The following is a 27,142-nucleotide window of genomic DNA, read 5'->3' on the forward strand; positions in this document are numbered from 1 at the left end:
GGGCAGTTCTTTTGGTTTTTAAAAAAGAAAAAGAATAAGAAAACTGAAGTGTATGAAATTAGTCCGTGGTCCACCACTATGCTGTCCCTCATAAGTAACCGACTGTGAAATCTGAGGGCGGTGAACTCTAGAATTTTGTAAAGCTTCAACACCTTCAGCGCTATAATCATGGAACCAAGTGTTCGAGCAGGCTCTGGAAGCGTTAAGCTTGAAAAACACTCTAAGGAAATGAAAAATTTTCCTAATGTCAGGAAAGATTGCCGTGTGTCCTTCTTGCCTACTGATCATTCACACTGTTCATGCCCTTTCATAGGGTCGTCAACCTGATTAGCTCCACAGCGTGATCACAACTAACATGTGTAAAAACAGTTTCAGACGCCGCTGTACTGTACCAATCTCGGCCAGCTCAAGAGCAACAAATTTTCGATCTTATCAGGCCATCCGACTATAGCACCTTGGTATAGCCTTTCTCACATCTTGGTATCCACGTTGTTTTAATATAAATACCTCCATATATGTGCTGGGCTTGCAAATGACAACTTAGCTTGCACAGATTAAAGTTCGACATAAACAGTGTTTCAGTCAAATTTGTTTCTCATGTTGTAGGCTCTCTTAGCTGCCTCATTTCTTGTCTTCACTTTATATCTGCCATTTTCCTTCTCACAACTTGGTCTGCACCTCTTAGCTGGTTTTCGACTTACTTCGTTAGCTACCATACCTCAGAGCCGTAGGTGATTACGGGCAGACTACACTGACTAGATACCTTTTTTTTCCCCTTAACTGTACCGCAGTAACCCCACATTCATTACCAAGAGCTATCTTCCAAATGCACTCCATCTAAACCATGGCTTTTTTTTTAACTTCTTTCATGCTGTCGGTCTGCCATAATTGCTTTGCCATAATGAATGCGCTCACTCAGTCCTGAAAGCGACTGCATTTGCTGTTATGCACACGGTTTGCGCGTCCAATGATGACCTTAGGGATTGCATTCCGGTGCAGTAACCTTCGTTTGCGAATTTCTGTTTTCTTTTTTTCTTTTTTTTGTGTGGAATAGAGTTGCAGACTGTCAAATTCTTCTTTACGACGCGACGTCTCATGAAGCGGTAGCGCGCATTTATTACCCACTGCTTGTATTTGCCGGTAAAACTCGGTGACCTTTTCTCATAATTCCCTTGCAGATTTTCTAACCTCTGATATCCCAGCTCTAACTCGCAGTCCCGTGAAGCGTTATCCGTTAATTCACCCAGTAATGCACGAAAAATTGTTCTTTATACGCCAACATTGATATATTTAACTTACGATTCAACTATAGCATGTAGTAGCTTTTGATATGCTAGAGTAATTTTTCAGTTGTAAATAGTTTAGTAACTGATTACTAAATGAATAGTTATTATAAAATATTTTAAATATTATATAACTTTTTGCTCATATGGCAGTTCAGTATTGTTTCTTCCGCCAGTTAACTCTCCATGGACGGAAACAGAGGTGGACAAGCTGTACATGTGTTTCTTTGTGCTATACTTTTTTGTTCCCTTATCCCCTTCCCCCAGTGTAAACAAGAGTTGCGTCTAGTTAAGGTGCCTACCTTTTCTCCGTCTTAACTCAATCGCTCTCTTGAATTGGATTTGTGCTTGGTTGTTACAGGGTTAATAAAAGAAGGGCATCGCAGTCTGCTGCAGCGTTTCCCTCTAATTCTTCCACTATTTAACATGATGGACACTTCTTGTGGATATTCGAAACAACAGAAACTTGTATACGCCTTTTGTATGCGTATGGGAGACTAAATTTTGTAACAACGTCTGTTTGCTTTCATGCACGACACCAGCACAGGAAATTCGCAGTAAGCAGTTTAAACCGCAAGCTTTACGAAGTGCCTAAAGACATGTCAAAGTTATGAGCGAGCCATCCAGTCTATCTTCTTAAAGGGGCGGTTAATCCGTAAGGAAGAAGCTGATCCCCAATCGAATTCCGCGAATCTTCGCTCTGCCTTCCAAGTAAAGCAGTAGGAATACGCGTAAAGCTGCTTATAATAATACATGTACATTTTCCCTTCATCACGTGTACTTGGTAGAGACCCTGCGCAAGCAAGAGGGAGAATCTGTGCCCCGTAGCTCACTTCGACGGTAATCAGTTAGTTAGTTAGTTGGCTGGTCAGTTAATTAGTTCGTTAGTTAGTTATTTAGCTGGTTAGTTTGTTATTTAGTTAGTTACTTACTTAGTGAGCTAGTTAGTTTGTTAGTTGGTTTGTTAGGTATTAGTTAGTTAGTTAGTTAGTTAGTTAGTTAGTTAGTTAGTTAGTTAGTTAGTTAGTTAGTTAGTTAGTTAGTTAGCTAGTTAGTTAGTTAGTTAGTTAGTTAGTTAGTTAGTTAGTTAGTTAGTTAGTTAGTTAGTTAGTTAGTTAGTTAGTTAGTTAGTTAGTTAGTTAGTTAGTTAGTGTGGCGCAAAAAGAACTGAGGCTATGATATGCCAGTCACATGATGAGACTATACAATTTCGTGAAAGTGCTGGAAGCAACAAAAATCACTGCTTCAGAGTTTGTTGAAAAAACCTGTACCTTTCTTGCAATACTGAGAAGTCTTGCATTATATGATCGCGCGGTGTTTCCTTTTTCCTTTTGGTATGTCAGAGTAACACCACAAACGTGCGAAATCAGGCCACGGGGGCAGTCTGCTGGATCTTTCGGCGACGCTGAGAGACTCGCTAGGGACATTGTATTTTTGGCACATTGCTTCGAACCGAATAAGTGAATAAGTTGTCTCACGCTGTGTGATTTGTTTCTATAATGTATCCTTCTAGTGGTGGACGTAACAGAAGTGTGGCATATATCATCAGATAGGGCTGTGATTCTGAGCGAGTAGGAAACTGTGAGCAAGGCTCTTCGGTGTTCCAAACAAGGTTCGTTGCTGTCGGCATGTAGGCTTCCTACAGGTGAGGTCCTGTACGAACCACTTAATAAGAGCCTTCAGTGATTATGTGTGGGATCAAAACGTTTGACGTAAGACGACTGCCTTGCTGACTCGGCAACTATGCAGTTGTGGTCAAGTAGGCTGCGCACGACAGATACTTAATAGTCTCTTAAAACTAAGGACAGATACTAATAGTACATACTATTACAATAGTACAGTCGGCAGCCCAAAGCTTACGTGATAAAACATTCAGGATATAAAGCGCTTTGTTCGCCTTTACGTTCTTGATGTGGATGCAGAAATTGAGTTTAGCATCAAAAATAAATCCAAAGAACTTTTGTTCATGCTTAGCTGGCAGTGAGCTCAGATTTTATTAGCGAACTTGGTCCGGGTGCAAATCCTTTTGTGCGTGCGTGTGTGTGTGTGTGTGTGTGTGTGTGTGTGTTTGTGTGTGTGTGTGTTTGTGTGTGTGTGTGTTTGTTTGTGTGTGTGTTTGTGTGTGTGTGTGTGTTTGTGTGTCTGTGTGTGTGTGTGTGAAAACAAGAGCGCGGCAGTAGGAAAAACGGGTCATTTTTATCGCCCCATTGTGTTAATTTGTTATTTGCTATCTGTATTTGCCTTTCGCATGTAGACACACCCGAGGCATGGCATGTAATTCGAAGGTCGTCGATGCATTAAGTGTTAATTATGTTGGACGGTATAACTGAACTTTTGGAATTCATTTTCACCACGAAAGATGGTAATCAGTGCCAGCGGAGATAAGGGCTCGCTATTCTAATGAAAGAAGCGTTTATAAGTGTCTCTAGCCCTTGAATACGTTATAGGTAGATGGTTAGAGTAGAATGCGCGTAAAATGAGCAAACATCTGACTTCGAAATGCCGAAATGAACAAAAGTAATATGACAGAAAGTTGAGCAGTGTTCGGGCAGAAGTCAGCATTGCAACCGGGGATGTAGCTAGACAAGCTCTAGCGGTGGCGGTGCGCTAGAATCTCTGGTTGATACGTTAGGGTCCTGGGTTCGATACCGCGTTGTGCCTTTCGTCCTGATTTTGTAGGAGTACCTCTCATTCTAATATATTATCTATAGCGTACTGAACACGTGAGGGCACTTCTAAAGGTCTGTTTTGTTAGAAAACCGAGCACTCAGTTGCTCTTGCACTGGGTGCCATTGAAGGTTAGTTACTGCCCGTAGATTCTTCCTCACGTACTTTAGGTAGGCGAAATAGCATCAAAGTATAATTACGTACGAACATGACCGATAAGGCTTTTAACGTATACACAGAACCACGACGCCTCACATGACGCCGCAATTCGTGCTACCGCTTTCCCGTGTTTTATTAGTGGCCTACATAGCGGCAGGATTTAAGTAATCTCTCGAATAAGCTCCAACAAGCAGTTGCTTGTAAAGCGGTAAAGCAAACGGTACGATGTCGGTCACTCACGCCTGCTCGCGGACGAAATCTGACAACGACTGGAAGAGAAGTCAGAGGAGGTATCTTTTCTAAGAGCAGCGCTTCTCCGCGTCGGTTACTGAACGTTTATGCTTACTTGAGGATCGCAGATGCCATCTTCGTAATTGCGGAACCCTACAAGACGGGCGCATTTCCAGCAATCATGTAAATTAATATCTCAAGCTAACAATTTAAGCGAATCACTTAAACGGATTGCATCACTAGCCGTATCATTGCATCATTGGTTATAGGATCGCGTCGAGAGGCACCAAATGGAATATGTTATTTCTCTCTCTCTCTCTGAAAACACGCATCAATGCTGTGGAAGCAGATGCAGCACATGTTGCAGCAGTGTTGAGTACGCCGGTCTGCGTAGGCTGCGCTCCATCAGGCTCGCTGCACTGTAATTCACCCAGAAGGAGCGTTGATGTGCGGGAAACGTGTTTTAGCTGGTCATCTGGCTGATGCTGCAGGCGCATCTTAACCTTGAACATACCAAGAACCAACGAACTACGTGGGACATACTTCGTTAAAAAAAATTCGAGAGTGACACTTAAGACTGCTTGCGTGTAGAAATGCGAAATGATTATACGTTTTGTAGACCCAGAGGAACGCCATGAACGCGCTCATGACGTAGCACCACCTACTTCCCATTGGCTGCGGCGTCACGTGTCCAGTGACGCACGCAGTAGGCCACGCCTTCAGTCAGCCAGATGGCTGCGACGTGACGTAAGCAATGACGCACGTTCTGGGAGCATCTTTAGCCAGCAAGAACCATGGGGCCGCCGTGGGGTTGGGGAAGCATGCTCGACTCGCACATTGCAGAGTCCACCCACAGCGAAGTGGACAAAATTTTCTTTTCAAGACAATTAATTCACTGTGTTTACAGGAATCTCCACGATAAATTTGACGTCAATTCGAGCATGTCTTCACGTATTCTTACTATTAATCCCGTCGGCTGGTTTTGGTACCATTGTTCGGTCACGCGCACTACGACATGGACATATAATGTTTTCGCGTTAAATACTGACAGATCCGTGAAACTTACCTGCAGTAAAGGTCTAAGGGATACGTCGGGCGTACCTTTAGCCACAGGCCAAGCTTTATTTTTGCAATGAACGTTGCCCTTGTTTTCCCGAAGCACAGCGCTTTTTTTTTTTGTGAACAACAGAAATGTTCAGTTAAAGATAACCGCTTCATTAACCGACGTCATCGGCTTTGCACTCACGAGACTATGGAGCTCGTGCGTGTATCGAGCTGTACGGTCTCGCGTCCCGACTCACTCGGGAAACGGGACGTCCCTAGCCGCGTTGAACATTTCCTTGGCGAAGGCTTTTCTTGTGACGAAATTGAATACGTGACTCATTGCCACATGAAACTCGCGGTCCACCTTGCCGTACCAATGGGGGCGGGCCGGTCTCATCCCGACGCTGTCTAGCATGAACTCGTAGCGCGGCGAGAACTCGACTTTCGCGGGAAGCGACCTCTGGAACGTGACGGTAAGCGGGCCGCTGACGCCGTGGAACGTGCCGTTGATTCGCACGTTGTGCCTCGTCGTGTTCCCGTAGGTCACGTTGACTACGACGTCGTAGCGAAGCTCGGTCGAGAGCGTGCATTCCAGGGACGTCGGGCGTTCATCATCGGCGCGAGTCAGCTGGCAGTCACCGTCGCGCAGGATGTCTCGGAGGCCCGTGACACTGAAGAACACGAACCGCACCCACGGGCCGTGCAGGCTCTTTCCGTTCATCGGCTGGAAGTCGCGCGCCTTGACCGGGTCCAGCGTCGCCATGCGTCTCGGCAGCTCGAACTCGAGGACGGAGTCGACGTAGGCGTTGGCATCTTCGACGTCGGCATCTTTCTCAAAACCGCACGAGCCTGCGTGTTGACGGAGAGCAAAGGTTGCTTGTGTTGCGCGAAGCGCACCTGCTAAAATATTTACAGTCTTGTGAACATTTTCTACGACGGGAGCAACATTTTTAAAAGCATCGATTGTAATTGTTTGAATGATTGATTTAGTTTTCTTTCTGTCTGCCGCAGTTACTGCTCGAGTCCACAAACTTGTGCATTACATTGATGTTAGGCGAGCGCTTCGAGTTTGAAATTTAGCGATCGGCCCAATGGCTACAGCATGAGTGCAGCATCTAGTAAATATAGGCCCGTTACGCAAAATTTCTGGTAACGTTCATCTGCTGTGGACACGGATTGCGAGAAGTTCTTGGTCCTGAATGGTAATTGTCATGACCAGCAACTGCAGGATAAAAGTTTCTCCCAGTGATCTCCAATAACTTCTCTCTTGCGCCATCCAACTCCACGTTATGTGTCCAGATTTTTTGATGATCACCTAATCACCTGCCGTCCTAGACTACGCTTCCGTCCCCTTATCACCCCGTTCTTTTGTCGTAAATTACACCACTTATTTTCTCTGCATTGTTCATGCACTGCCTAACTATACTCTTTACTCTTAATTGCTACTAGAATATTACCTACAAAAACATTATGGGGTTTTACATGCCAAAATATTACCTATAACAGTTTGCTATCTAGTGCCACGTTTCTGCCTTTAAACACTACGCTCATCATTTTCCCTCAATCCCTCTTTGCGCTGTCCTTATAGTTTGTCCCGTAATGTGGTTAAATTGCTTGCTTGTTTTTTGCTAGCATATGAAGATTCATTTAGTTGATTCATTTTTTTAATGTTCCGCAGCAATTACTCTTTTTTTTTTTTACTTTACAACTTTCTGTTCCGTGAAGAACTAAGATCAGCTTTCCTCATTAGGTCAGAATATGGCGTCCTAAGTGTTACTTTTGTTTACATATAGTACGTTTTTTTTTTACGGTTTATACTACGGCAGCATCAGTGCGACACTTACCCCCTATAAGGGCCACCACGAAGATAGCCGCCAGCATATTCCTGGAACAACACAAGTAAAATAAAGATGATGATGATGTGTGGTTTTTTGTGGCGCAAGGGCCAGGTTTGGCCAAAGAGCGCCATTTAAATAAAGAATCATGCGTGAATATGCTGTCTGTGACTTCGCACACAGATGACCTATAGTTTTGTGAAACTTGCCCCCTTCACCACTTAAACAAGATCGTCTCCCACAGATACAATACAAGGTAAATATACCTGGTAGCGAAGCTTCCATAGAAGCCGTTAAGTTCAATAACGTGGCGGTTCATCGGCGATTCACGGTGATTAGCGTCATCTGTGCGACCAGGAAACACTTCCGGCGGAAGCAAAAATTATGTGACGCCATATTCTATAAAAACAGAAGCGACGTCACTTTCTTCTCGAAGGCGCGAAATTTGTTTTGGTGGCCTGCCGTTAGAGCTGTATATTCACATGCCCCGCCATTCTACTTGGTGGGCGTGTCGTGGTTTCAGCGTGGAAAACGATGCTAGAAAAGGTAAGTCGTACGGGTCTCGGAATTGCACCCCTTCACAGAACATACTTTCATTGAAGGCTGGCGGAACGCTTAGGTGTAGAGTGCTGGTCCTATTGTCGGACGCCAAACCCTTCGGCCAGCGGAGTCGCAGGACAACAACTAAAGTAAACAATTATCTGGTGGTCATAAGTCACTACTTTTGACTGAACGGGTTAAGATACGATGAAGCTACCCGCGTCACCAAATTCAGACAAACGCCGACAAGCAAAGAAGCATGAGGTTGCCAGGAGAGCTTATTGTAACAGGTGAACTTTACGAGCACGCCTCTCTGGGCACTTCAAGAGCTGCATTGCATTGCAAGGTATAGCGACATAGAGGCGCCAACTGTTGCGATTGGTGCCGAAAAGAGGTATTTATTGATATTAAGAAAATATAATGCAGTTGTCTTTTCTTTACTCATCACGAATATATAAAATTGATTAGGAATTTTACTTTCGTTGAATGAATCTAACTGTGTCTCGGTTTAATGAAAAAAAATGCTTTTTTTGTTTGCCAATGTATGTTACTTCCAAACATACTTGCGCTTCAATCGCTGCTCCCATAATCACCCTTGCTGACGTCGGCGACAATTTGTTCTCAACCGCTTTTCGTCCGAAGCTTCGCGACCCATTTGGATCGGCCTTGTACAATATCAGAGCAAGCAGATGATTGCAAGTTGTCGCGATAAGCGGCAAGAGGCCTAACTGTCGCATGCACATTAAATCACTCAAGCACTTAGAGACTAACTGCTAACGGAAACGCAGCGCACGAGCACCCACACAGGATATATTCATACAGCAACGATATATCAGAAGACTATTAGATACCGTCCGGCCATTCGCAATGCTATATAGCTATATATATTCACCAATGGGACAGTCTGAAACATCTGTCGGACAGCAAATTGAATAGTCAACACGCACTGTCGACGCAGTAAGTTTACGGACCGTGGGATCTGAGAAAGAGCCCGAATATATCCGCAGCTTCACAACGCGGCCTGGTATCGCATTTCCAGCCTCTACTAGTATATGCGAAGAACATTCTCATAATCATTTTTTTTACTAACTACTGATACGAGCTACTCAGAAATTCAACGCTTTCCGAAATCCCATAGTTCGCAAACTGTTTTTGATCGACGTCACGTATCCGTAACAAGCTATATACTGCGGGCCTTTTTTTTTGTATATCTTCTTCAGTAAAGGAAATTCAACTTGCTTGCGTCTTTATCTCAACATGTCCTGGTCGCCCCCCCCCCCCCCCCCCCCCATTCAGGTAGGATAGGAAATGAATTCGTGGCAACAGTTTTGTTTGTGAGTGAACTCCACTCGTGGGACTTTTAACCACCGATATCCGAAATACAATCGGGCCTAGCCGCCACGCTGGCTCAATGATTATGGCGTTACGCTGCCGATCGAGCGCGAGGTCGTGGGGTTGAGTCCAGCCGCGGCGGCCGCATTACGATGTGGGGGATCGAAATGCAACGGCGCCTGTGCTTTCAGGTGCACTTTGAATGAACCCCAACTAGTCAAAACGTAATTCGGGGCCCTCCGCTACACGGCATGCCTCATAACCCACCGTGCCGTATCGGGACGTTAAACACTGCAACTTATTCAACAATCGTATCTGACGAAAAAAGGTGAACGCAAACTTTAGATGTGTACCGGTCTCTACTCTTCTAAAACTCCGCGTTTAATTACTCTTCGAAGTACCTGGGGAATGTTTTGTTGTGTGTTAGTATCGTAAGGTCGGCCGATCACTCATACGACAAACTGCGTCGCGAGTTTAACTGCTATTTCTTTCGTTTGGCTTCCTTTCTGTGTCTGTTATGGACGACGCCGACTTCTCACCCAGCATACCATAATAAAACAAATCCTGCACATACATATACATCCTGCAACGTTTGGAGAAACCTGCCGCAGCCCCCCCCCCCCTCTCTCTCTCCCCACTGTTGTGCACACGGTATCGTAAACCTCAGAAGCAGATGCGAGAACTACACGCCTCGAGAGCTTCTCACTACACTGTGTATGTGTGCGGATAGGTGAGGGGGGAGAAGGGATATTCGAGTTCCTCGGTTACGCGTAAGACCACGTTCAATTGGTTAACTTAAAATGATACGTCTGCGTCTTTCGGGCGTACATCCGATTGTGACACCAGGGGTGGGGCAGCTGATGGAGCGACGTGTGTTGGAGAGCGGCACTTCCGTGAACTCATTCGCTGTGTAATAGAGGCCGCAAGACTGTGTGCGTTCGCAGGGAAGCAACAGTAACAAAAGCAGCGATGAAGTTGGAACAGAAAAACAGCATTGCTTACCTGGGCAGCATTCGTGTCGTCACTGTAAGAACTGCCGTGGGAGTCGCCGGTTCAATCAATTATATCTGGTAGGCTCCGCGGGATCAAGTGAGATGTGTGCTATCCAAGTCCTCGAACAATAGCGCATTCTGATAAGGTCGCTGTTAGAGGGCAAATTCCAGACTATTGCTACCAGGAACAGTGTGTAGGGGCTGGAAGCTATTGTCCGGGAAACTGAGAACAGAAGGGTTCTTGCATTGCCTCCATTATTCCAACCTATCTGCTGTGCATCCAACCCATGGGCACGCTCTGATCGAAGAAGTGCAAATTAAGATAATACGAATCCTATCAAGTTGTGCTTATCTGATAATATTCTAGGATTTTTCAACATCACTGCTCTAGACAAACCCCTGGCTTGCTATACCTTCTAAAATGCACATCGGGCCTAATTCGATGAGCGCCACTGAAGAAATCTTTTTTTTTTCTGCACACAGATTGTCATCCATAACGCTCAGAAATTCGCGGTGTTTTATTTGCGCAATCCCTCTGCACACTTAAGCCGTAAGTGCGCATCGTTTCAGTGTACATCAGTTGTAACCCACATTTGAGTAATACCGAATGGTAAACACAGTCGGCGAAAATTGTTAATGAGCAGGGGAGAAAGCAAGTTGCATAATTTGTTTTACAGAGTAGGGAAGATTGGTTGTTACGAGTAGGAAGGCTGCATGTGACGACTAGGCGAAAATTGGGTGCCCACGGAAATGTTGTGTATGCATAAGGTGCGCCTCGGAGTTTGGGAAACATATTATGCGCATGCCGTGTAAGAGAGTGCTCTCAATACTCGTGTTTTGCTGAGGAACACTATATCGATACCACTTCAAGTTACTCCTCCGCTTTCACCGGTTCAGTGACTAAATATTAAACTACATCTGAGTGCTTGTCTCTGCTAACATGAACTGATCCTTCGAGAGCACCGTGATTAAATATTCATCTCCTGAAATTGTGTAGTCGTTGAGCAGGTGAGGCTGGAACAAAAACTGGTGTTTTCGTTCTTTGAACAACGCAGCGCGGTATACATTACATACATAAACATTATGCCTTTCACAGAAGCGAAACAATGGCTCAATAATGTTGTAATCATCAGTTTTCAAATTGTATGGCGGGGTTATTACCAAGGTATAGTAACCGGAGGGGTGCATCAATATGTTGAGGTTGTAGCGCGCGCACCCACACGCAGGAACAAACACGCACGCACACAAATGGATGCGATGAATTATTTTAACGTTTCGGTTTGTGTCTTGACTTCCGCTCTTACAGTCCGCTAGGGCACCACCAGAGAGGCCGACGCACGTCTTATAAGCACCCAGTAATACACAACGCGACTGTGATGTGACTGACATGAAAAAGTCACGTTTAGCAAAACCCGTAACGCACTAGTACAGTGCACGACACTTCAGTATTCACTTCAGTAGTAGTATCGCGAAATAGGGCTGAATTGGGACAAACTTTCTTTCTCAATTGAAACAAAGGGTTACGGAGGTTGAGAACAAGGCATAGCTTGTATAAAATAATTTGTAGACTAAGAAGAACGCACGTTGATCTCGTGACGTCATGTCAGATCTGCGATTCCATACAGCGTAGTCGTTAATGTCGTGGTCTCGAGGTGTAACTCGACCAGTTTCTTTCTTTCTTTCTTTTTCATTGAATTGACCTTCACAATTTAGGGATTTCATCTCATCAGAAATCAATGAAAGAGCTCAGCTTAACTTATCATTCCACGAGCACCTTGAAAATTCTGCTAAAGAGGCTAAAGAGAAATAAATTCCTAGCCTAACCTAGTGAAAGGCAACTGATAGAGCAGAGATGTCGAGTTTACCTAACGTGGCGCATTTCCCATATCCCACTTTTTTTATTTTAGTATCACACGTTTTAAAAAGAGTTCATTATTTCACCCAATTCTACCTTAAATATACAGAACAAACAAATAAAGAAACAAACAGTCAAATGAACCAACCAACACACAATCAAAGCGTTATATTTGATTAATTCTGGAAGTTTCACGACCCAAAGTAACACTGGGACTGTTTAAGACACCATAGCACAGGGATTCGGATTACGTTTGCACGCCTGGGGTTCTTTAACGTGCATTCATATCTGAGTACTGCGCCGTTCTTCAATTTTGCCTCCGCGGAAGTCCCTTCGCCGAGGGTAGAAATCAAACCGGCTACCTCTTGTTCAACAAATGAACGCTACAGCCAATGAGCCGGAGCGGCGTGTCTTTAGTTAGCTCGTGCTCTGCAAAAAAAAAAAAAGCACGGATACGGCAGTGCTAACATCATTCCACGTAGCAAAATCCGCACTTCAGACCATCGCGAACCCCCCCCCCCCCACCCCCCCTTTTTTTTTTCTAGTGCAAAGTGAGACTTGTGCTCCCTCCAACATGCATGTATATAACCTCGTGGTGTCACCTGCCATTTTCGTCCCGTTCCCGCGCTGCTTTAGGATTAGCATAGCGGCGCCTTTGATCACGTGGCGCGTCACTCTGACAGCTCGTCAGAACGCTTGTCTGACGCTTAGGCAAGCGCTCGTTACTCGGCAGCGAAGTAGGCGCCAAGTTTCTATTTCCGAAGATGCGGCTATTGACGCCTCTACGTCTCTCATCTCGCTGGCAGGCGCACGTGGGGCCTGTTTCGTTTTCTCTTTCCGTCACGAGCGCTCGCATGGCGTAAAAAAAAGCGGGAAAAAATGACGAAAGGAAGCCTTGTTTCCCTCCTTGTTCGCAGCAGGCGCGCACGCGTCCTCCGCGCGCGACAATGCAGAAAATAGTATCCGCCTTCGGCAGCATTCCTCAGCGAACGCTGCACGGCTGGAAGGTATACCGAGCGTGGGGGGGGGGGGGCTTCGGCAGTGGTGGCGGTGGAAGTCTTTCCGGGGCGTCAGAGACGGCTGCGGGCCCGTCGTGCTACAAGCTGTCGTACGCCGAGTGCTTAACTTTAGAAGCGACGCCTGTGGTGTCGTTGCGCCTTTCACTACGGGTCGCGGGCCCCTGTTCCACACCGTCGACCCGGGATGCTTGCGTCCTGTAGGTGATTCGTTTTTTTTTTTTTTTGCCCCGTTCCCTTTGCATCTCTGTGCGACGGGCGGGAAGGATCGCGTTCATTTACTTGCTGTTCTATTTTTTTATTTCTTTGTTTCTTTCTTCCCGTCTTTCTTTCCTTGCTTTTTGTGAGTGCTTTTTGAGAAGTTGCGTCATTCAAGACGCGTTTCGTCGACGCTGCCATATGGCGACTTCTTTCGCTACGGCTTGACAAATTGTTTGTTGACAATGAAGAGATTGAGTGAGCGAAGCCGGGTGATACGCAAGGAGGGTTCAAAACGTCATCTTCGCTCCCTGCTGCTCTTCAAATAAAAGGAAATGCTGCTCGTCAGTTTCGAGTCTGCTGTAAGTGACTAGCGAACAAAAAAAAAAGAAATAAATGAGAGAAGTACGGAAGGAGCTCTAAAACCGCCAGAAAGTATGACCGTAAGGCGAGGTGCTGACGCCGTATTTTAAAGAAGAATCACCGGCCTTCCCGTCCCGTCTGGTTCCGCCTCGTCCTCGCTGACGTGTAAACGTCTTTCCCGGCTTTCGAGACAGCCAAAATGGCGCCCGGGGGCAATTATCGCTGTAAACGCAGCGAAAATATCTCTGGGCTAAACACGTGGTCCTTGCTGCGCTGAGTTTTGTATTTCGAGTCCCGCACCTGGTCGTATTGGCTCGACGCGTGAGCAGTTCAAGTTTCTGCGTTTCTGCACAAGCTGTCGAATCGCGTTATATGGAGGAATCGAAATGCGATGCTCCTTGGTTAACTAATATTGGAGAGAATGGGTGGGCGAAAACAACAAGAAGGGAATCGGGTTCTGTCATTTTCGATTACGACTGACTTGTTCGCCTTACCTGCTTTAAGTTTTCTTCTCTCGAAACTTCTCGCATTTATGTTTCTTTTAGTCTTTATTTTAGCGAGTACGAAAGGGGACAATGCCCTTGCTTGGGGACTAGCGTGCTCTGTTTCATTATTTCAATGACGAGATTTTTATTTTTATTATTGTAGAAGTTTTTCTCGTTGTCATAGGAAACTCTTTAAAATAGTTGTATTAAAACGTGGCACTGATTATCCAAAGTATATGGCTCGAGAAAAACGTTTTATTTCGTTTGTTTGTGTCCCCTTTTTAGCCTCAAGGCTCCTATCTATCTTTCTTTTTTTTTTGCACCTTTCAACAACTCTGCAGAATTTGTGGTGACGGGTCATTATTTCGCAATCACACAGATTGTCACCGACACGACACCTCTGTGTGGAATCCAATCAGTGTCCCGTGGGCCGCGAAAAAAACTTTCAGGCCTGCCTGATTGATTTTGCCTGAAGCGATGTCACCGGTCTGTGAAAAGAGACTGCGAACCAAACTTGGTCGCTGTTTGGGTCTTGTTCTTCTGTTTCCGTTTCTACAGTTCGAAGAGGCCTGAAAAGGTCGTTTTGACATTTAATATTTTTGGCCACGTGATGAAGGCAAGGCCATTGTCGGTTTGGAGTTCTCGGCGGAAGCGGCCCTAAAGAGATGTCACCCGCGTGATTTTGCGGCTATTAATGAACTGCGCAGAGACTAGTAACACATATTTCGGCCCTCTAGGTATTGGACAATGACCCCACATTCGTACTAATGAGCCAGGATTGTACGCGTGCCAACAGTTGGCATACTTTTACTGTTCATTCTTTTATAACGTACTATAGGCTGTATACTGTGCTAACCTATGAAATTCCGCTTTCTTCCATAAGAAAAACCTGTTAAACAAACGTGGCAATGCCCGTAGGGCACTGTATACCCATATGCCAAAAATCTGTTTTGTGCTTCTGAGTCATCCAGTTAGAGCGAGAAGGGGTATGTTGCTGTGTCTGCGAACGCCTCGGTCTGTGCTTGTGCCTTTTTGGTCGTATACGTGCATGTTTATGTGTCTTCGCTCTCCTCTGAGCGCATGCTTACACCCGCTTATGAATGCTCTGGCCTTTGTGCATGGGCTGGAGCTTACATCTGCGCGTGCGCGCGTGTGCGAACGTGTGTGTGTGTGCACGCAGATTTGTGTCTATTAGTGCAGGGTTGAATGTGCGTGCGCGTGCGTGTGTCTGCCGCGTGTGGCCGGCGAGCTTCCTGCGGGCTCTTAATTGAAATTAACTTCTACTGTTTGACGGGGCAGTACCACGACATGATTATGAGTCACGCCGTAGCGGTGCCTCCGTATTGATTTGGACCACCTGGGGCGCTTTAGCGTGCGCCGAGCGCACGGTGTAGGCAATGGTGTTTCCTACATTTTGCTTCCCATCCGGATGCGGTCGCCACGGCGGCGGGGATTCGACCCCGCGCCCTTAGGCTTAGTTAGCAGCGCAACGCCGTGGCCACTACACCAACACTGGCTGGTCTTCCAGCGGGCTGTAAGCATCCTCTCGTGCAGACATGTGACCCTGCGCATGACAGTGCCGCGACGCCCTGCGGTATGTTATATCGGTTTTATTAAGAAACACTATGGACGCTTACAGATAGAAAGACGGCAACGTTGTTTTTTAGACTAGTGCAAAGGTGCGTATAGATGTTATTCTAATGCAGGTTACGCTGTAAACACGTACTTGGGCGGGCTATGTAATGTGTAGAACAAATAACGATTTGTCTGCTGCAACGGGACATCGTCGACAACGTGGCGTGCGTGCAGTTTTGTTTCTCGTTAAACAAGCGGAGGATAACTTAGGCTCAAGTTCGCTTTGTGCAGGCCACAAAAAAAAAAGACAGTATTCTTTTTCAAATCATTATTTTGGAGTGTAATGAAGATAGAAAAATGAAATACTGAAATCGGAGAGACAACCGGGAGACAAACATACAGTCTGCTACCCTGCACTGTGGCAAGGGAGGCAAAAGAGTAAAAATCTCGAAGGACATTTTGTAAGAAGCCGACGCGTACGACGACAGCTGATAGAGCTTGGCAGAAGCACCTAATGCAACTATGTATAAGTTAGGCTAACTGCGAGCAACCGGAAAAGTTGGGGCAACATACTTTCAGCTACATGATACCTCATTCATGGGGAAAATATGATTATGCGTAAAAGATCACAATAGTGAAAAAAACAAACTAAAAGGATTATTTAGTACGCTCAAAGACAAAGGTATCTAAAAAAGAAAAAAATAATAACGGAACAAAGGAGAATTAGCAAGAACTAACACGAGTCACAGAACATAAAAGCGTTCCTAATATTTTGATGATATTTAGTATGACAGAGTTTAGTACGCAGTTTTAGTTATGAAGTTCAGGGGAAGTTTAAAGCAGTCGGGAATCATGCGACATCCTTAGGGACTATTCTCGGACCGTTACCTTCTCTAGATACTGCAACTAAAGGTATTATATGCAATGCGGAATTAATTTTTCCTTTTATTTTTGCGTGCGACCTAGCCTTTAAGTACTGACACTGTGGGAACGATGCTTGCCGCAAGCTCGTCGGCGCGCTGATTTCCGGGAACGCCGCAGTGGCATGGAATCCATACAATCGGATCAACGGGCCCCTTTTGTGGGCTAGTGTGGCAAGATTACTGCTGCTGTTGTGCACTATAGGGGAGCCGCAGCCCTTCAGTCGGAAACGGCCTCCGTGGAAACGGCTAAGCACGTGAGTCGCACGGGGCTGCGCTTCCCGGCGGCGATGGGTCACGTCCAGGAGAAAGCGGAGTCCCACGCTCAGGTGCCCGGGCTCGGCTGTCATCGATGACGCCCGGAGCTTCGCTGCTCGATATTCGTGGCACCGGAGCGCATGGAATGACGGCCACGAAGTGTGCGGCCATCTTGAAAGCCGGAGCTGTCGATGCACACTCGCAGATGGTCGCGGAGTTCTTCGCACGCGACGGCTAGTGCTAGCTGCTCCAACGCGCACGGTAGCTTTCTCCTCTCGCCGATGCCGGCGATATCCGCGAGCAGCTCGACTCGCTGCGGACCGGGGCAGGACTCACAAGCACCGTGGGGGTATCGCGTCCTTGCACAGTTCTTCGAAGAGACGGGGCGCGTACCGTCCATTCCCGAACAGCGGTGTTGCCGAAAGCGTTGGAAAAAGAGGCCAGCATCCGCGGAACTCCGCGCAGTCCATCCACGTGGGACATTGCACGTTGCACGGCCGGGATCTCGGCAGGCGAGACCCCCCTCCTCTGCCAGCGTGGCGGCACGTTGAGGTGTGCGCACTTGTCCATGCAGACCTTGAGGACTGTGCTGCACGTAGAGCCGTGTGCATTGCGCGTCTGTAACGGGGTGCAGTGGGTCAAGCGCCGACGCTACCGCAGTGGCATTTTTGCGTCATGTTTAGACAGCAGCCTTGGTCGCTAGAGGCGAGTTTGCGGACTGCCACCATAGCGCACACCCAGTACGGCCGCTTCCTTGCGGCCGCGTCGCAGAACTTTCCACTGGATGGTATGAAGCCTATAAGTACAGGGGATTTGGAAAATGCGCCACCGCACGGGTCCTAATGCTGTAAAATAAAATTATAATAAATGTTCTGTTCAGTGATGAAATATTGTTTAAAGTTCGCTTCGGTTTTGTCTAGAGAACGCGGATAACAAAGATTAGTTTTAGTATTGTAACGCTCGTTTCAATAGCCAGTTTAGTGACTTCAAATACTCTTGTTCTACGGTCGTAATGCGATTTTTATGCTTTTGTCGCGATTTTAAAGATTTCACTGCATCTAAAGAGTGAGTGAATATAATTGCTTTTGGTAGCTTTATTTTGTTTATATATTTCACAGCCACCATCACTGCACAGGCTTCTACAAAGAAGATGCTGGTTTCCAGGTGCAGGAAGTCAGATTATGGGAATGATAGACCAGCAGCTACATATGAAACGCCGGAATGGGACTTGGATGTGTCTGCGTAAATTTTTGGGCAAGAGTGCTTCCACTTGAGCTGAAGGAAGCGTATACGAACAAAGATTAGTTTTAGTAATGTAAAGCTCATGTCAATATTCAGTTTAGTGACTTAAAATACTCTTGTGCTTCTCTTGCGGAACACATCTCGCCCGTCTCTGTGCTTTTCTGGACTTCTCACTGCACCTGTGGGGTCTACCGCCCCCTCCATCGCGGTGATGGATGTACAACACCCCGAGGATCCTCCCGGTTCCCGTTCACCCGCGGACATCGGTTCGAGGAAGCGAGGAAATACATCGAGTGGTAGCGAGGACACAGAGCTGTACTCCGCATCAGGTGACGAGTCCTCGGAAGACAGCTTTCGACTTGTCCAGTACCGCAAGGCCAAACGAAGAATTATCAACTCATCTTCGGCGTCCAGCTCGAACACTGTGAAAACAGCGACTCAACGATGGCCTCACTCCATCCTGTTTGTGCCACAGAACGCTACCGACAACCTGCGCGTCCTCAACAGGCAAGCACTCTCCGTGTATCTCGAAAATACTGTGCCAAACGAGATTAAGGATGTCAGGATAAACACTAGGCGAAACATCCTGGCAATTGATGTGATGAACCCGAGCGCGCTGACCATACTACAACATGTAACGCAGCTGGGAAACATCAAGGTCCGATCCATCATGCCAACGAATGGTGCCACAATAACAGGAGTCATCTATGACATTGACAATGAAATTCCTAATGCAGACCTCCCAGTTCTTATAAAACCAGCAAGTGAACGCAACGTCATTGTGCATGTTTGTCGCCTCGGCAACACACGTTGTGTGAGACTAACGTTCAAAGGCGACTGCCTTCCACCCTACGTGAAAGTCGGCCACTTTCGCCATCAGGTTCGCCCATTTATTCCAAGACCAATGCAATGCTACAATTGTCAGAAGATAGGCCATGTGAAGGGTGTCTGCAGAAATTCGGCCGTGTGCCCTCGATGTGCCGAACCCCACTCAGAAGACAACTGCAGCGCAATCAAGTTGAAGTGTCCTAACTGTCAGGGTGATCACTGCGCCTCCTCCAAAGACTGTCCCCAGATCAAGAAAGAGATCACCATTCTTAAACAAATGGTGAGAGACAACTCTACCCACAAAGAGGCTGCTGTGAAAGTACGGCGAAGACGACGTCACCGTCGAAGGTCTTCACGACGGAAAACATCAAGTTTTCAGGAACAGTCAACTCGTCAAGCAGCATCACCAGCGAAAGTTTCCAGCCCTCCGAACACCGATGTTGGAAGGGAGAAAACTGCCAGATCTCTCTCCACCCAGGAATGGCCGCCACTTCCACGTACACGACCGCCAGAGGAGCCACAGCAGAAGCCGCCCCCGGTGCAGCAAGGTGCTGTACCCGAGCAGTCGCGGAACACAGATGAGCAAGTGATAGCACTTATTAGGCCTTTAATGAATGCCATTCGCGTGCTGCTAAGCAACATGCACACACCGTCTGCCAGAAGTGCGCTTCAAGTACTGGACGCTCTGAGTCCGGTGCTTGCAACCCTTGAGTAGATCATGGCTCCACAGCCACGGTCTTTTAGGGAAGAGGTCCGACATGCAGCTATTTTCCAGTGGAATGCACGCGGACTCAGAGCGCGCCTTTCGGATTTCCGTCGCTTCGTGTACGCCAATATGTTTCCTATTATCGTCATTTGCGAGCCGAACTTAACGAACACAATCAGGCTTTCTGGATATGAATTATTTATGTCGTCAACTGTTTATGAAAACAGTAAGGTTTTGGTGTGTATTCGCCGTGACCTCACCTACACTCGTCAGCCTGTACCACCTGATGACAATAATCAATACATATGCCTAAACGTAAGGAAAAAGAATTTGGCCTTTACTTTTGTGGGCGCCTACCTATCTCCGTCAAGTCGATTTGATTACAAAAGACTGCAAGACATCCTTTCCTCAACCTCCAATCCCTGGGTCATCATTGGAGATTTCAACGCCCATCATACACTCTGGGGAAGTCCGATGATCAACGCAAGAGGCAGAGCTCTGGTATCTTTCGCCTCCAGTAATGAACTTTGGCTGCTGAATGATGGAAGTCCTACCTTCTTACGTGGCTCCACCTACAGCAGCTGTCTTGACTTGGCTTTCGTCTCACGAAGCCTTGTCAGACGTGCAGGGTGGTTTGCGGACATAGAGACTCACGGAAGTGACCATATCCCCACGTACATCAAGATCAGAGGATTGTCCCCTTCCAAAATACGGGATACGATCCAAAGAGTGGACTGGCCTAAATTTCAGTCTATAATGGAAGAACACTGCGACGCCAATCCATCTTTCGACTTGGAAGAGGCAATTAAGAGCGCGGTGCAAGACACTATGCGCACTCTCACATGCTCTTCGAAACTGAACGAATTTGACGTGGAACTAGAAAGACTTCGAGCAATCCGACGACGTGCTGAACGAAGGTACCGACGTACGAAAACAATGGACGATCTACGGACTGCCAGGCGCACGCAAAAGAAGATACAGCGCCGGTTAGACAAGCTCGAATCGCAACGTTGGGCTGCCTTCTGTGAGTCGCTAGATCCACGCAAGCCTTTATCGCAACTATGGAGAACGGTGCGCGGACTGCGGACACTTCCCGTACAGCGATTCCCATTCAAGGCACTTGCCCTCTCTCAAAAGAGATCGGAGATTGACGTGGCAGAGGATTTCTGCGCCAGATTATCCGGCCAACTCATAGCTACCAACATTCCGTCGCCTTCGATCAGCTGTCCGCCATCACGTGATCACCGGTTGGATCTACCATTCTCGATCCACGAACTTCAGGCAGCATTAGCTTTGTGTAGCCGCACATCAGCGCCAGGACCTGACGGAATTTCCTACCGAGCTCTGTGTCACCTGGGGGAGCGAGCCAGAGGTGTTCTTCTTGAGGTATACAATGAATCTTGGAGAAATGGCACGCTACAAACAACCTGGAAGACAAGTCGCCTTGTTCCACTGCTGAAGCCTGGCAAGTCGCCATTGGAGCTCTCATCATATCGCCCGATCGCGTTGGCGAGCTGTGTGGGCAAAGTAATGGAGAGGATGGTACTAGGACGCCTGGAGTGGTACTTGGAGTACCACAACACCTACCCAGATGCCATGGCGGGCTTCCGACGCGGTCGATCATCGATCGATAACGTCGTCGACCTGGTCACCTTCATTCAACATGAGAAATGCCGTAAGCGTCTCTGCGCGTCTTTATTCCTCGACGTTAAAGGGGCGTATGACAACGTTACGCATGAAGCCATCCTCTCTGCTCTCGCAGAGGTAGGAGTGGGTGGACGGATGTTTCAATGGATACGGAGCTATCTATCCATGCGATCCTTCTTTGTAAGCACGGAGGAAGGCCATACTTCTCTACATTATAGCTACCGCGGCGTCCCCCAGGGCGGTGTACTTAGCCCCATGTTATTTAATATAACACTAATTGCTCTCCTTGAGCACGTACCAGCCACAGTCAGGGTATCAATGTACGCGGATGACATCTGCCTATGGACATCTGCAGTAACACGCCTACAGCTGCGAGCGAGAATCCAGAAAGCCGCCACACAAACTGTTCTCTACCTTCGTAATCGAGGCCTGGAAATTTCCTCAGAGAAATGCGCACTAGTGCCATTTACGCGCAAGCCCATGGCCAACTACAGTGTAATGATAAATGGCCAAATAATACGACGGGTCCGATCGTACAAGTTCCTAGGTGTCATAATCGACAGGGACTTGTCATGGAGCCCACACGTATCATACATGAAAAAACGGTTGGCAGGCATCTGCCACCTGTTCAAGTTTTTCGCTGGCAAGACCTGGGGAATGTCGCCAAGTGCGATGTTGCAACTGTACAGGGTGCTTTTCCTAGGATTTCTGCGATACAGCTTGCCAGCAATAAACAACATTGGTAAAACAAATCTACGCACAATACAAAGTCTTCAGGGTCAAGTGCTCCGGATCTGTCTAGGCCTGCCTCAGAGTGCTTCAACAGTGGCTACGATAGCAATCGCTGGAGATCACCTTGTCAAGACCCACATTGAAATTGAAGTGCTCAGGACCCATATAAGGCATCTGACCAGGACTCCTCGTCACCACTTGGCCTCCCTAACAGCGGACAGACCACACACATCTTTCAGCCGGACGATAACCGCATATGACGAATCATTGCCAGCTTGTTTTACCCCGGCTGCGAGACCTTCGATTCCTCCATGGTGCCTCGCTCAGCCAAAAATCAACCTCACAATACCTGGTATCTCGAAAAAAGCTGATCTATCATCGCCAGCCCTTAGACAGCTCACGCTACTACATTTGTACGAGAACTACCGTGATTCTACGCATATTTACACTGATGGATCTGTCCTTCCAAGTAGCACCGCGGCGGCAATCGTCATACCAGCGAAAGCTACAACAATCAAGTTTAAGACGACCCACGCGACAACATCGACGGCAGCAGAGCTCGCAGCGCTCTTTACTGCCCTTCATCACATTGGTGATGAACCACCACATAAATGGACAATATTCTGCGATTCGAAGGCGGCACTGCAGTCTCTACTGTCACCTCTGCGACGTGGACCACACGAGCAACTAATATTCCATATTACAGAGACTTTGCAACATATAAGTGAAGCAGGCCATGAGATAACCTTTCAGTGGCTTCCAAGTCACTGCGGGATTATCGGCAATGAACGGGCGGATCACGCTGCCCGCTCAGCCCATACTGAGGAACGCTGCGTCCCGATTCCTCATTCTAGAACTGACGCAGCACGGAAGCTCCGCCTACTTGCTCGGCAGTGCACCGCGTCGCAATGGAATGAACCACAATTAAGAAACACGCGACTGTACTCATTTGACCCAACATTAAGTCTTCGAGCGCCATCACAGCTTCGCCGTAGAGACGCCACGCTTTTATATCGACTTTGGTTGGGCGTTGCCTTTACTCAAGCCTATGCATTCCGCATAGGGATGACCGACAGCCCAACCTGTGACCACTGCGGCCATGAAGAAACAATTGGCCATATTCTGTGTGCCTGCCCGCAGTACAGTACACAGAGGGCATGCCTTCGCCACGAACTTGACAAACTGGACGAACAAGCGCTATCCGAAAAAAGAATTCTACAACATCGAGAGGACCTACCGTCACAGAAGAAGGCCGTGCAAGCGCTATTGCGCTTTTTGCGATCTACCGGCCTGTGTGAACGACTTTAACTGGAACGCCTTTTTGTGTGTGTGCCTCCATGTGTGCGTGTTTTTTTTTCCTTTTTTTAGCGTTTTCCTCTCTGTCATCTTTCTAACCCCTATCCCCCATCCCCAGTGTAGGGTAGCAAACCGGAGACTCATATCTGGTTAACCTCCCTGCCTTTCCTCTTCATTCTCTCTCTCTCTCTCTAAAATACTCTTGTTCTACGGTCCTAATTTACAAACAAGTATTCAACCTTGCGAAGCGGGGTCATTTCAGCGGTATTCGTTGATCGTTATAATGTCACAGCTTAAATGATCAGCATAACTTTCAATATATAAGATGCAACGACGTATTATGTTTGACGTAGACTTATCGTAGCGAGGCCCCGTGCCATACTGAAAGCAGAAAGCAGTCTTTAGCTTTCAAGATGCGATTGAATATCTTCAGCTGTGACTAAAAACAATAACGCAAACATAGTTATGCCATGAATTACGAGTATACTAGAAAATGCGACCGTCAGTCCAATTTACGACACCCTATACGACCCGGTAGCATTCCTGAAAAAAAGAATGTAGGTTAGAAACAACAAAGATGAAAGCTGTCACCATTTTAGCTTTACCGTGTTCCCACGTGTGCTGAGTCATACGGGCACATTAGCGATTTGCAAGGCTGGCATAAAAATCGCGGAGACCGAGTCATTCGTAAACTGCCTTCCTAACTTATGTTAAGCTGCCACAACATTAATGTGACTGAATCATATCTAAACAAGATAAAAAATCGCAGCTTACTTCCATTGCTTCAAACGTCAATACGAACAAAAAAAATGTAAAAACCAAACAGCAAGGGAAGAAAGAGTACATAAGAGAGGGAGAGTAAAAAATCGTGCTACTCTTGTGTTTGTTATTCTTGTTCCATAGGCGGAAGGTTTTCGTTTTTCCGGGGGCCTGCTGGGACCAGCTTTCCAAACCCCATATACACACACACACACACACACACACACACACACACACACACACACACACACATATATATATATATATATATATATATATATATATATATATATATATATATATATATATATATATATATATATATATATATATACAAGGACGCGAATAAGAGCGTAGGGGAAATGAAAGTGGATGAAGAACACTTCGCATTACGCGTGCGGTGCTCTTACCAATTGACCTACCAAGGCGCCCGGTTTTCCCATCCACATTGTCGGGTATTTATGTTTATCTACTAGCACTAACCCTGGGAATGTTAGCCAGCCCCACCACTCACAATCATTGGCGGCGGATGTGGAGCATCCTTTCTGCCACAGGCGTCACGAGTACGTGATCTTTTTGGGTGGATGTTAATAAACTCACGCATGCTAGCTGAAGGCATCAATGCTGCCGGATTTAAACCCTTGATATATGCGACGAAGGAGAAGGAAGCAAATCGAGGACACGATTTTTATTAATCATATCATAAGAAGTCAAGAAAGGCATCAACGACAGCATAGGGGAAATTACGTGTACGTATTAATAGAATTAAAGAAGTGATAAATTAAAGGAAATGCTAGCGGATGAAAAACAGACTTTAATGACAAATTTAGCTTTAATAACAGCTGCACTTTGTGGGGATGCGCGACCCTCGCGCCTCCCCTGATGTTTTTCCCGCATAGCGCGTCTCCTGTAATCCCGCTTCGCCGCGTGGCCTGCGTGACGTCCGCGCGGTCGATGTGGTTGAAGCGCAGTCCGAGAGATGGCGCTAGTGTTGCGCTGCTGCGGGGTTACTTGGGTGCGGGGGAGGCAAGGCGCTCTCTCTTTGGGTTCGGGAAGCAAGCGGGACGGACGTGCCGTGCCGCGCGCTGACCGATGCTTCGGCGAGACCGTCTCGCGTGGCCGCCTTCGAACGCGCCACGATTCGCGTGACTATACACGCGAACGACCAGGCGTTGGGATCCAGCATGGGGCGAACATATTCGCTCGCTCTGCGATCGCGGTACGTCGGACTTCTAGATTTGTCGCGCGCCCATCGGCATGTTTTGTGGATAGCAGCTCGGCTAGCAGGCATTGATGTATGAAAGGTGCAATAAATGCCCTTGTGATTGTTTGCACTTCTGTGTTGTCGTTCCTTTGTCGCAAGAGTACGGTGTGAGAATCCCACATCAGACCCCACAGCTTGAGGAAACTTCGTGTGACCTCGAAGAATTGTTCGCTGAAGTGACGGCCTTATATGAGTATTTACAAGACATCGTAGTAGGAGACAGTTCCAATTCCCAGCCTGAGTCCTCTTACACCACCAAGTATCTGGCGTCTCTCGGTGGCGTAATCTACCTCCCTATCTTATGCTTCGTTATAACTAATACTCTTCGCCTTGCCGGCAAACGTTCTTTCTTTCTTTTCTTTTTTTTTTCTACTGTGTGTCCCAGTACAAGCGCTGCTGCGCATAACTGCTATTGATTCTGATTTAGATTGAATACGGCGTAGCCTCATTTCGGTTACTGAGTGAATTACAAACATTTATGACCTCTGCATTCAAGCGACGATAAATAAATATTGTAAATTCTTAGATTTTTGTTATTTCATGAGTCGTTAGCATTGCTTACTAGAAAGAGAATCAATACTGAGACACACATAATTCACGTGAATTTCACACGTTGTTGATAGAAGAGGCAGCCGATGGGGTCACTCAAATGCGCAGCTTTTTTTTTTTTTCAGGGTCACAAAGCACGCAAAGCAAATTGAAGTGATGTGAACATACAGCTTTGTTGAAGGCTGGTGGGCAGATTGTTCTAGAAAAATTGGCCACCCTGTATGCGCAGTGCCTCACGACCTCGAGCATGCCGAAATCTTGGAAGAACGCCAGCATAATCTTGATCCATAAGAAAGGCGACGCCAAAGACTTGAAAAATTATAGACCAATCAGCTTACTGTCCGTTGCTTACAAAGTATTTACTAAAGTAATCGCAAATAGAATCAGGCACGCCTTAGACTTCTGTCAAACAAAGGAGCAGGCAGGATTTCGTAAAGGCTACTCAACAATAGACCATATTGGAACGAACAGTTAAGGGAGTCCATACACAACCATTTATTGTGGGCTAACTTGTGCCGTGGGGGTAAATAAAAAGCTCTGCCGTGTTCTAAACAGGAGAGCAGGAATGCCTCCTTCTTCTCTCTCGGGCGTCCCTTCACCTCTTCTTTTTGTTCACGCCGACAACGGCCATCTACGATGCGAGTGCGTGCGGCGAAAAACACGTGCCATTATTTCGTCGTCTTTTCCTCCAATATGCCGTTGCCCTCTTGGGGGGGGGCACGAACCTGCGCACGTTGTTTAAATATGTTTCTGCCTTGTATCATTATCCCCCCTCCAAAACGCATCATCCCAGTGCGTAAAGCGAAGAAATTGTTCACAAGCTGTTGTCCATACTAAAGTGGTATGTGGCACAGAATAGATGGTTGTTAGAATATACACTGACTGTCATAATATGGCTTCAGTCTGACCACATGTACAGTTTCTGTGTGACGCCGGCATCGTGATGAGCTCACTTGTGCTGCTGGCGTAACTTCGTAGTTCAGGGGACTTATGCGGCGAAGCACTCGGTAAGGGCCAATATAACGGCGCAAAAGCTTTCCGGACAGGTCGCGCGTACGCACGGGAGTCCACACCCATACTCTGTCGCCTGGTGCATAGTCGACTTCCCTTCGCCGCAAGTTGCATCGGTCCGTGTCGATGCGCTGCCTTTGTTGAATGCGATCTCGCGCCAGCTAACGTGATTCTTCGGCCCTCTGTGTAAAGTCGCTGATGTCAGGGTTCTATTCTGTGCGGTCCTTGACAGGAAGCGTTGCGTCCAAGGGTGTGGTAACTGTTCGACCAAAAACAAGCTGGAATGGCGTTACTTGAGGGGTTTCTTGCAATGCGGTATTGTTGGCGAATGTTGCATAGGGTAGTATCGTGTCCC

At 46.9% G+C, this 27,142-nt stretch overlaps 2 protein-coding genes across 4 annotated transcripts in view; one reads left to right on the top strand and one right to left on the bottom strand.

Annotated features, from left to right (window-relative positions):
• The window catches only part of LOC139059120 (uncharacterized), a 724,926-nt gene that overhangs the window by 650,200 nt on the left and 47,584 nt on the right, over positions 1-27,142 (top strand). The window lies entirely within an intron of this gene.
• LOC139059654 (uncharacterized) lies at positions 5,443-10,173 on the bottom strand. Its single transcript, XM_070538070.1, has 3 exons — positions 10,094-10,173; positions 7,229-7,269; positions 5,443-6,233 (listed from the first exon to the last, which is right to left on the bottom strand). Exons 1-3 carry the CDS (start codon positions 10,102-10,104, stop codon positions 5,638-5,640), a joined length of 648 nt encoding a protein of 215 aa, XP_070394171.1. The 5' UTR covers positions 10,105-10,173; the 3' UTR covers positions 5,443-5,637.

Source organism: Dermacentor albipictus, chromosome 4 (genome assembly GCF_038994185.2).
Source record: "Dermacentor albipictus isolate Rhodes 1998 colony chromosome 4, USDA_Dalb.pri_finalv2, whole genome shotgun sequence".
NCBI lineage: Eukaryota > Metazoa > Arthropoda > Arachnida > Ixodida > Ixodidae > Dermacentor > Dermacentor albipictus.